General features: G+C 37.8%; 2 protein-coding genes across 5 annotated transcripts in view; both read right to left on the reverse strand.

The window, feature by feature from the left end:
* LOC109352046 (DNA-directed RNA polymerase V subunit 1-like) overlaps nucleotides 1-11,448 on the reverse strand; it is a 28,905-nt gene that overhangs the window by 13,386 nt on the left and 4,071 nt on the right. For all 4 annotated transcript variants that reach the window (XM_019593829.1, XM_019593827.1, XM_019593826.1 and 1 more), the window contains 2 exons: nucleotides 10,025-10,078; nucleotides 874-1,044 (listed from right to left, as the gene is read on the reverse strand). In XM_019593829.1, coding sequence (XP_019449374.1) covers nucleotides 874-1,044; nucleotides 10,025-10,078 — 225 coding nt within the window. The remainder of the gene's footprint in view (nucleotides 1-873; nucleotides 1,045-10,024; nucleotides 10,079-11,448) is intronic.
* Nucleotides 6,161-8,183, reverse strand: LOC109352047. The gene is made up of 2 exons (XM_019593832.1): nucleotides 6,409-8,183; nucleotides 6,161-6,235 (listed from the first exon to the last, which is right to left on the reverse strand). Exons 1-2 carry the CDS (start codon nucleotides 7,850-7,852, stop codon nucleotides 6,231-6,233), a joined length of 1,449 nt encoding a protein of 482 aa, XP_019449377.1. The 5' UTR covers nucleotides 7,853-8,183; the 3' UTR covers nucleotides 6,161-6,230.

Here is an 11,448-nt window from a genome sequence, read left to right on the forward strand (position 1 = left end):
TCACACAAAACAAAACAAAAAAATCAAAATGCTTCCAAAAAAATAAAATGAAAACAACCATTACACAACAGACAATGGCTACACTTATAAGTTTTCTCTCTTCAACATGCTGGCTCACAGTTAAAGAAATAAAAGGCAAAACTCAAATTGAGAAGATACCAGGTTTTGTCAAACACTCAAGTTGAATGGCTAGGCAGTGGGGCGTTAGCCATTAAGTGAGTTTCAGACTGTTTCTAAGGCAGAGTCACCTTACCTGTTTCTCCATTCAGACTGTTTCCCTCTATCTGATACAGGTGCATAAACCAGAAGTCGGTGTGGTAGCCCGAGAGCCATATCGGTGCTTCTTGGACTCCAATACATGATATTATACAACAACAATCAAGTCTTAATCCTACTATGTGAGGTCGATTACGTGGATTGAATGATGCTATAATATTCAATCATAAATCATGTTCTTTGACAAAGTATTGATCTCTAAATCTTTTCTAATCCCTTCACCTATGGTTTTTCTTTGTCTCCCTCTTCCTCTAGGAATTGGACTAACCTCCATTTAATTTACTCTATTTCCTTGGGCTTCTAACGGACTCCTCCATACATGTCCAAACTGCAAATCACCTAAGGTGTAATTCTACCACCTTTTTTGCAATAGAACTATAGAAGTTAAACCAACGTTTTCCCTAATTCATTTAGTTCTAATCCTATCTTATCTATTGTGTTTGCTCATCCAACACAATATATATACAGATGTAACAATTTTGGGAGAGAGATAAATAAAAGTTACATGTATAGAGGTAGGAACATATATCCAGACAAGTAAAGTCAACTAGCCACTTAAAGCGGTAAAGTAACAAGGGAGGGTAATAGAAACCAAACCTCACAAGGAAGCAAAGTTCGAGTATGATCACTGCCATAGTGATAGCCATATTTTTGTAAAAAGTTCCAAACACCAGACTGCATTTTTGACTTGGACACCTTGAGTGCCAAATAACAAGCCCCGTCTGTTGTTTTGACCTCCCGGATAGAAACTTGTGCGGCATGAGTATCCTAAGAAGGAAGAAATATAAATACCAAGAACCTTGCAAATGAGTTTTCATGTTATAAAGGATTCCCATCCATAAAAAGTTAGCAAAAATAGTAAACTCAATATCATCCTACTAGATAAGCAAGATCTAATTGACGCCAAAATTGTGTACTAAGAAGAAAAACCCACAAAACAAAGCACAAGACAAAGCAAACTTGATCAGGCCACAGAAAAGACAAAGCGAAGTAAACACAAAGCAAATAAAAAAATAAAACAAGCCTCCATAGTTCATCAGATGAGACCTTCATAAAATAAAGAAAATGAATCAAAACAAAAGGACGACAGAGGACAATCTTGTCTCATAGAAAAAAGGTGTAACATTGTAATAATTATACATTCTTGGAAAAAGGCTCTCTAAAGTGATCTAGTAAGGGTGTATCTCCACTTTGATCATCTATTAGATTGCTATCCCTATGCATTTTATCAAATCAAAGATGGACACACCATACACCCTTACTTATTTTAGAGGAGACTTGTCCAGACTTCTTAATGGTCTCGGCACTTTTAATATGAAATATCGCACACATATATGTAAAGAATCATGCCCACCTTCATAATAATAAGGTGGGAAAGAAACATTAGCTTTTTCAAATTCAGTAGCCAAACCCACTCTGCAGTGCACTTTTTATATTCCCAACTGATCATTCAAAACAAGCCACACAGCCAACCGATAGAAAGACAAATGGTAAACATCAAATAACAAGGATAATAGAATGTCATTCTAACAACATTACAACCACATGCATGCTAACATTCCAGAGGCATATATGGTGGGGAAAAACATTTATCTCTAAATTTTTCCTAATTGTTTTGTCTATGATTTGTCTTGGTCTCCATCTTCTTTTAAGATTTAGACTAACTTCCATTTGATCTACTCTACTTAGTGGAGCTTCTAAAGGTCTCCTCCATAATGTACAAACCACCTAAGGTACGACTCTACCATCTTTTCAACACTAGAAGCTATTTCAACTTTCTCCCTATTGCATTCATTTCTAATCCTATCTTGTCTAGTGTGTCCACTCATCCAACACAACATTCTCATCTCGATTATATGGAGTTTATTCTATTGTTGACATTTTAGCGCCCAACAGTTGGTCTCATATAACATTGTGGATCATATAATTGTGCGGTAAAACTTTCCCTTAACTCGAGTGACACATTTCTAACACACATGACACCTGAACCACTCAATCATTTCATCCACCCGACTTGAATCATGTGGTTTACATCTTCATCAATTTCCTCATTATCTTGCACTCTAGAGCATTTGTTTCAGCTATCTTAGACTACATTCATTGTAGCTATCATTCCTCCATCTTCATTGCAAATTTCGCCAACTTTTGCAACACCTTGAAGCCATGTTTAATGGAGCCCATGTAATTATTTGGCTATTTTCCTTTTTAAAGAGATTATATGTAACAAGCTTAAGGGGAGTATTAGAGTTTATTAATTGATGTACATAGAATATCTAGATGATACTTAGATATAGAAAGAAGATTTCATATTATGATGATTATATCTTAGATTTGTTTAGAATACCTTACAAAATCTCTTAGGATTTAGATTATTTTATTTTATCTTTTATGATTTGCTTCCTTATTCAAGTAGGAGTCTAGTATTAGTATAAATAGGGATTATTATTATGTCTTTTGTACAACATCATCACATCATCAATTATAATATTATCAATACAATTTACTATTTTGAGCATTCCTTTTTCTTCTTCCATTTGAATGCTAGTATTCTTTTTATTCCCATTTCCTCATATTGTTCTTCTATTTGTACTATGTGTGTTGCTAAGTATTGTTGGTGTTGAGGAGGGTAGTGCAAGAGTTATTTGTGTACTTGAAGTCCTAGCATTGGTCTGACCTATTGAATACCACGGAAACCCATATTGAAGCTCATGTGGATCTCAATGAATCTTGACTGGTCGATGTGTATTAATATTTGGTAATGAGAAGAAGAGAGAGAGAAGTGTAGAGAAGAGTGGAGAAGAAGAGTTTGAGAAGAAGGTGAAGTCGTGAGAGAGAGAGAGAGAAACAGAGAGAAAGTAGAAAAGTAAAAGTGAGAGAGAGAATGTTAATTCTTTCCTCTTATTTAATATTCTGAATTGTTAATACAAAAGGAGCAAGAGCCCTTTACTTATAGTAAACCAGTAAACTAACTGATTATGAATCTAGTCATAAAGATGGACCAGATTCATTGAAAGAATAAAAGAAGTCAGATACACTTTAACTAAAACAGTTACAAAAATAGTTAAAGGAACTACTCTAATATTCCCCCCTAAATTCAAAGCTACGGTGATCTTTGTTGAGCAGTATATAGATCACTGATGTGAAGCTTGTCCCGAAGAAGAGTAAAACGAGAAGTGGATAGAGGCTTGGTCAGAATATCCGCAACCTGATGCTCAGACGGCACGTGCTCAACAAGTAACTGTTTGCTGATGACTCTTTCTCTGACCCAAAAGAGATCAAGTTCAATGTGTTTAGTTCTTGAGTGCAACACTGGATTTCTGGAAAGTAGAACGGTGCTCATATTATCACAATAAACCACTGGAATAGAACTCTTAAATTGTAATTCCTGAAGACTTTGAATCCAGATCATCTCACTAGCAGCAATAGTTAAGCTACGATATTCGGCTTCAGCTGTGGATCGAGCAACCCATTCTTGCTTCTTTGACCACCAAGAGACCAAATTAGGACCTAGATAAACACAGGCCCCTGAAGTAGATTTTCTATCATCAGGATCAGAAGCCCAATCAGCATCGCAGTAGGTATAGAGAGGAAGAGGATGATGAGGAGATGCTGGTTTTAAAAGTAGGCCATGAGTGATAGTTCCTTGAAGATATCGCAGAATACGTTTTAGAGCTTTCCAATGTTCTTCTTGAGGTTGAGAAAGAAACTGACAAACCTTACTGATACTATAGGAGATCTCTGGTCTCGTAATGGTGATGTATTGTAGAGCCCCAGCAAGAGATCGATATACTTTTCCATCTTCCAAGAAATTGTTCCCATGTTTAGTAAGCTTGCATCCCCCAACCATAGGAGTAGGCAGACTTTTCATATCATCCATATGAAATTTCTGGAGTAAGTCTTTGATATACTTGGATTGAGTAAGAAGAAGAGACCCATGTGGAAGTTTCTGAATTTCAATGCCCAAAAAATAATCTAAAGCTCCAAGATCTTTTAGGGCAAAAGCAAGATTCATCTTCTCAATGAGTTGTTTGATCAAAGTAGGAGAGGTACCCGTGATGATAATATCGTCAACATAACATAGCACAAACAGTTTGTGTGAAGAGGTAGTCAAGAGAAAAAGAGAGTGATCACACCTACATTTTCGGAACCCAAAGGATAAGAGTGTTCCTGCTAATTTGTCAAACCAGGCCCGGGGAGCTTGCTTAAGACCATAAATGGCTTTATTCAGTTTGCAAACTAAAGTGTTATCCGAAGTCTTGAATCCTTCTGGTTGTTGCATGTAAACCACCTCCTCAAGAACTCCATTCAAAAAGGCATTATTAACATCAATTTGTTGAACATCCCATCCATAGGTTAGAGCCAGGGTTAGCACAACTCGCACAGAAACAGGTCTTACAACAGGAGAGAATGTTTCATTGTAGTCAAACCCCGGTTTTTGATGAAACCCTTTAGCAACCAACCTAGCTTTGTATTTATTAATAGTACCATCAGGGTTTTCTTTGACCTTAAACACCCATTTGCACCCAATAGCTTCTCTATTATCAGGTAGGGGAACCAAACTCCAAGTGTCATTTTTCATTAGAGCCTCAAACTCTACTTCCATAGCTCTTCGCCACTCAGGAAGGGACAAGGCAACCTTGGCTGATTTTGGTTCAATATAGGCCGTGAGGGCACTTGGAGTAGACAAGACTCTAGACTGAGCAGTTTTTGACCGAGTGAGCATAGGATGAGAGTTAACAGGAAAAACCTGACTAGGAGAAGGATTCAAGGAAGACTGAGTAGGATTAGAGGACAAGGTGGGATCAGATGTAGTATCTAAAATGGAGGAACGAGACGGACTACTTGAAGGAGAAGAAGGAGACACCACTGTAAGAGGTATACACACACTACTATTAGACTGATCTTTGGGTATGGAAGGGAGAGAGAGAGGAAACTTGGTTTCATTAAAAATGACATCACGTGAAATGTACATTCTACCCGTAGAGGAGAGACATTTATATCCCTTGTGATGAGAAGAATACCCTAAAAAGGTACACTCAACTGACCTATATTGAAGTTTGTGCTTATTGTATGGTCTTAAACATGGAAAACATGAACAACCAAAGACTTTCAAAAAGGTATAGTCAGGAGAGGTTTTGTATAGACACATGTAAGGCACATTACCCTTAATGGACTGACTGGGTAGTCTATTAATGAGATAAACAGCAGTGTCAAAAGCATACTCCCAATAAGTCAAAGGAAGAGAAGCTTGGGCAAGCAATGTTAGCCCAATCTCTACAATATGCCGATGTTTCCTTTCAATAACACCATTTTGATGATGAGTATGAGGACAAATAACTCGGTGATGAATACCAAGAGTGCTTAGGAGAGAAGCAAATGGACGAAACTCCCCACCCCAATCAGTCTGAACAGATTTCAAAACTCCCTTAAACTGAACACCAATCATAGTATGAAATTGTTTGAAAAGAGTAAGAGCTTCAGACTTTTGTTTAAGAGGAAACATCCAAGTATATCTAGTGCAAGAATCAACAATAGACATATAATATTTGTACCCGGAAGTCGACATAACCGGAGCTGGCCCCCAAAGATCAACAAACACTAACTCAAAGGGAGTGGAATAAACCGTATGTGAGGATTGTGAAGGTAAACGATGTGACTTACCTAGAGCACAAGCATGACAAAAATCAACAGTACTTTTATTTATGAGAGGAAGTTTACAGTGTTTCAAAATATGCTGTACAACTTCTTTATGTGGGTGCCCTAAACGAGAATGCCATAGCAAATACAAGTTTTCATTTCTAGAAAGTGTATGACTAGAAGAAACAGAAAAATTACAACTCGAAGTCATATTGGGCCTAGTGGAAAACGAACTGGACAAGGTGGACGGAAACTGAAGATTGGTGAAGACATACAACCCTTCAGGACCAAGAGTTCCTTCTAGAAGTAAGGTTCCATCAACCTGAGATTTCACACAACAATAGTGAGAATGAAACTCAAAATAAACAGCATTATCTCTGGCAAATTGACTAACACTAACAAGGTTTTTGGTTATAGAAGGAACCAGAAGTAAATTTTTAAGAGTGAGGACACGAGACGGATCATAAGGAGAGTTAAACTCAGAGTCCCCAATACCTGTAATAGGAGCACCAGAACCATTACCCATAAAAATACTGTCTGATCCAGGAAGTCCAGCAGAGTGCATCAAATTAGAAGAATCTGAGGTAATATGATGTGTAGCTCCAGAATCAGGGTACCATAATTGGGAATTGTATGCTTGTGGTTCAACCGTAACCGGAAGATGATGAGGGCTAGGCTGTCCTTGTGTAGGATGGAATGAATCAGCATACGAATGAGCCGGGGACATAGGTGCTGGTCCCAAAACAGAATTTTGATGAAAACCGACATGAGCCATAGGAGGAGTATTATTGTTATAATGTCGTATAGGCTGATGCTGAAATTGGGAATGAGCAAAGGGGCGCACAACAGGAGCAGAAACTGGTGGCGCATAATGTGCAGAAACCGGTGGAGCATATTGTGCAGAAAATGGTGGAGCAAACTGAGCAGAAGAAGGAGACAATTGTGACTGCATTACCAAATCAAACCTGTACCAGCATTGCAAAGCCTCATGACCAGCCTTATAGCAAAGTTGACAGCGAACAGAGCCACTTCTGCCACGTCCAAACCGACCTCCTCTGCCACGGCCAAAGTAGCTACCACGACCTCTACCAGGGGGAGGAACAACAGGGTGATACATTTGAGCTGTCTCTGCAGATTCTGTCCCAACTTGAGTAGAAAAACCAGATTTGTCATTGTACAAGTTGTGCCGAGACTGATGTTGGCCAGCAGCAGAGAACTGGGAAGATGAACGAGCAACATTCACAGAAAATACTTCTTGTGTCGACGGATGAATACGCTCAAGATAAGTCTCATGAGCCATTAACAAAGACTCAAGTTGAATAAACGTACATACCTCTGCTCTATTGTTGATTGAAGTGACAAACGCCTCATATTCAGAGGGAAGACCTTCAAGAATCAAGCGAACTTGTTCTCGGCCAGAAATGATTTCACCAACAGCAGCTAGGGAGTGAATCAGTGCCTTAACCCGAGACACAAACTCAGTCACGGTCTGAGTTCCTTTCTTGATGGTGCGAAGCTCCGAGAGAAGAAGTTGACTCCGAGCACGGATCAAAGAGTCAAAAAACGTGTGAATCTCATCCCAAATCTGCCACGCGTGTCGGAGCCCTAATACACGGGATTGAACCGATTCCGATAGAGACTGAAGGAGCCACGAGACAAGATGCTGGTCTTGCTCCTCCCATTGAAGGAAGGCTGGATTTATTCGCCCAAACTCACGGTCATCTTCAGAAAGAAATCGAAGAGGAACTTGAGGATTAACTACATACCTTTCCAACCGATGTGAAGCAAGAACTGCTTCAACTTGTTGCTTCCATATGAAATAATTCTTTTCGGAGAGCTTGGCGGAGATTACCTGAGAAAACGTCACTGTTGACGGCGGAACAGCGGCGGTAGGGCGAGGAGAGAGAGACGGTGGTATTGACTCTGGCGGAAAATCCATGGTGGTTTCGGATCTATAAGCTCATGATACCATATTAATATTTGGTAATGAGAAGAAGAGAGAGAGAAGTGTAGAGAAGAGTGGAGAAGAAGAGTTTGAGAAGAAGGTGAAGTCGTGAGAGAGAGAGAGAGAAACAGAGAGAAAGTAGAAAAGTAAAAGTGAGAGAGAGAATATTAATTCTTTCCTCTTATTTAATATTCTGAATTGTTAATACAAAAGGAGCAAGAGCCCTTTACTTATAGTAAACCAGTAAACTAACTGATTATGAATCTAGTCATAAAGATGGACCAGATTCATTGAAAGAATAAAAGAAGTCAGATACACTTTAACTAAAACAGTTACAAAAATAGTTAAAGGAACTACTCTAATAATGTGGAGGACAAAGTAAAGGAGGTGGTGTAGTCCTTTCAAGATTTACAAGAAGTCTAACAGTAGAGAAGATCGGACTGAGTTTCGTAGCCTCTTCATGGTGTGACTATAAAAAGTAAGGTTGTCAACTAGTTCCCCAGTTTGCTGGAGATCAATCCAAAAATCTCATGGGAAAATTTCAAGGTCGAGTTGACAGAGCAGTTAGTGATTTGGAGATTCAGAATGCTTATGAGGAACTTGCAGCCTTGAAGCAGAAGGGAGAGGTGCAAGAGTATATCATTGAGTTTGAGTATCTATTGGCATTGGTACCCAAACAAACAGAGATGCAATGTGTGGGGTATTTTTGGAATGGGTTAAGTAATGACATCTAAAGTTGGGTTTGGGTTCAGAACCCAGACCTAAGCCATCAAACTAGTTCGAAATGTGGAAGTGATTCAGAAGAAAGGGAGTGATAGCAGGTATATAGTGGAGTGGGTAGAAGCAATAATTTTGTAAAAGTCAGCCAAACACTATGGGCCACCAGAAACCAACGCTCAGTTGGTCCAAGCAAGCTAGTAATGCACAACGACAAATACAAAAGGGGGGACCTCGGTGCAACTCAAGTTAGAAACCTCTCCAAAAGGGGCATCCATAACCTAACCTCCAAGAACAAAGAGGTTGTCGCTGCAAGAGGCTATTTTTCCAATGTGCTCCGCCTTTCCACCCAAAGCCCAAATCATAGTTGTTTTGATCTGAAACTACCAATGATGCTCTTGGGGGCATATGAAACTCTCAACAAGGAGGAAGAGATAGTCATTGAGGATGAGGAGGAATTAAAGGAGGATGAAGGAAAGTGCAGTATGTTGGTTTCAGAAAATATTGGAATTTATGGCATCAGAGAAGAGAAAGCTCCGCAATTGAAGACCCTCATGGAAGGGTTGATGAAGAAAGTTTCCTCCTCTAGACCATCAGCGGGGTGACACACAACTTTCTATCCCCTACAATTGTCAAGACCTTGGGCATTTCGATGGAAGGGGTAGACAAAGATTTAGGGATTTGAGTGAGTGATGGGTGCAGAGTGGTCACCAACGGCTCTAGCCCAAAACTAAAGGTCTCAATGGGGCAATACTCATGAAGTTCATGCTAAGATCCTCGACATGGAGGGATTTGATCAGATTCTTGGGGTTGCTTGGCTTAGAACCTTGGGAGAGGTCATAATCCACTGGGAGACCATGAAAGTGCATGCTTTACAACATTGGACAGGAAAGCAGATAGTGAAGGAATACTGAAAAACCAAGCAATTTGTGGTCTAAAGAAGGTGAAGGGCAATATAATCTCGTCATAAGACTTAACTGAGGAACAAACAAATGTTTGACAGTGGGAAGTATCTACAAGTTTTTCGGGAACCTAAGGGGTGGTTAACCCCTCCCTGAGACTATGATCATGATATCGATTTGATTGGTTGTGCCTAAATACACATGTGCCTATGCAAGTTTTTCACGTATCTGTCCGTGTATGTGCATATCAGCATGAGCATGGGAAATAAGTTGTAAAACAATAAAACTCCAAAATGAAAGACATACTATATTGAGAGCATCACAATCTACACACAAAATATTCCAATGCTCTAAAATGAAACCTTTGAAATAATAAATGGTAATAATGAGAATGAGACACTTCTCAGATGCTACTAACACATTCTTAACACATCATCACGTAAATGAAAGAAAAGTCTTCATCTAAAATTAAAAATATAATCAAATACAACTTGGTGAAAAAAATATATAAATTAAAGAAATTACAATACGATTGATTTATACTAACCGGACAACAGGAAGGTAGTAATCTCTGTGCAACACCACTGCCTGAAGCTGGAAACTGAAATTGAGGTCCAATAAGATTAAATACACAAAATGGCATAAGATGAAGGCCGTATCCTTTTAGGATAATTCTAACAGTCAAAGTGTATGATAGTAGGATTAAAATACAAATTAAGACAGGAAAATTAACAAACTGAATCTTATTCAGGGTTCAGGCACTCCGATCCTCAAAATGACAACAAGAAATAGAAGAAAATATAAATTGGGATACAATATTGTAATAATTTTACTAATTCAAATATTTGCAAGTAGACTTGTATTAAATTTCTATCATAATCCAAAATATAAGCATATTTAATGAGCCATAATCTTTAGAAGTGGGGCTAGTAGTACTCTATTTTCTATATCTAGACTTACTTATTTGCACTCCTTTAGATAAGGTAAACTTCTTTTTAATTCAAGAAGTGTTTAATATCACCTCTTGTTCAAACTCCTTATAAGTTCTTATAGTTGCTTCTCTAAATTGATAATCACTTTTCCCATTATAATGACAACATATTTACATGAATATTGTGTATATGATAATATAATTTTCATAAAATCATAAACAAAACTGTCAGAAACCATTTTTAGTAATCATGTATTGGTAGTTTGGTATGGCCAATAACCAATTTCACCACTACTGTATGATTTTGTTCCGCAATTCTTCTATTTACTAATGGAGATGACCACTAGAAGGATCTCTTTTCACTATAAGAAATAAAATAAATTTGAGTAGTAATGGATTATGTTATCATATCATAAAGAGGGGTGAGCATCAGTGCAACGGTAGGGTTGTTTGCCTTATGGCCTATATGTCATTGGTTCAAATCTTGAAAACAAGTCTTTTCGCTTGTGAGGGTAATGATGTGTACATCTACCCTCCCCAAACTCCACTAGTTAGGAGCCTTGTATATTGGGCTGCCCAATCAAAACATTTAACATCATTTATTAAAAATGACAACTCACATACTTTTTTTGTGTAAGCACATCTCATACATTTTTATTATTAAGATTACAATTACAACTAAAATACAATTCATAGCATTCCCTATACTATCAATTAAAAAATTAATTGGACTTGTCTTGTAGTTACAAACATTCACTTTGATTTGATTACAAGTTTTTATAATTGGATCTGTAAAAAAATATGTACACAATTGAATCGTTTTAAATAAAATATGCAAAGAAATGTTATTATTATGCAATGTTATTTTTAAAAAAATATTATGCACCACATGTACATGTTTAAAACCAAATAATGTTGAACTCAATAACTAAATAGATCATTGACTGCTACAGCATAGGAGATTCCAAAACTTCAGTGCTAAAATTAACCTACCAACTTTAGCTAAGCATTGCTTTTAATATATATATATATCTATATAT

The sequence above is a fragment of the Lupinus angustifolius genome, chromosome LG07, assembly GCF_001865875.1.
Source record: "Lupinus angustifolius cultivar Tanjil chromosome LG07, LupAngTanjil_v1.0, whole genome shotgun sequence".
NCBI classification, from domain to species: domain Eukaryota; kingdom Viridiplantae; phylum Streptophyta; class Magnoliopsida; order Fabales; family Fabaceae; genus Lupinus; species Lupinus angustifolius.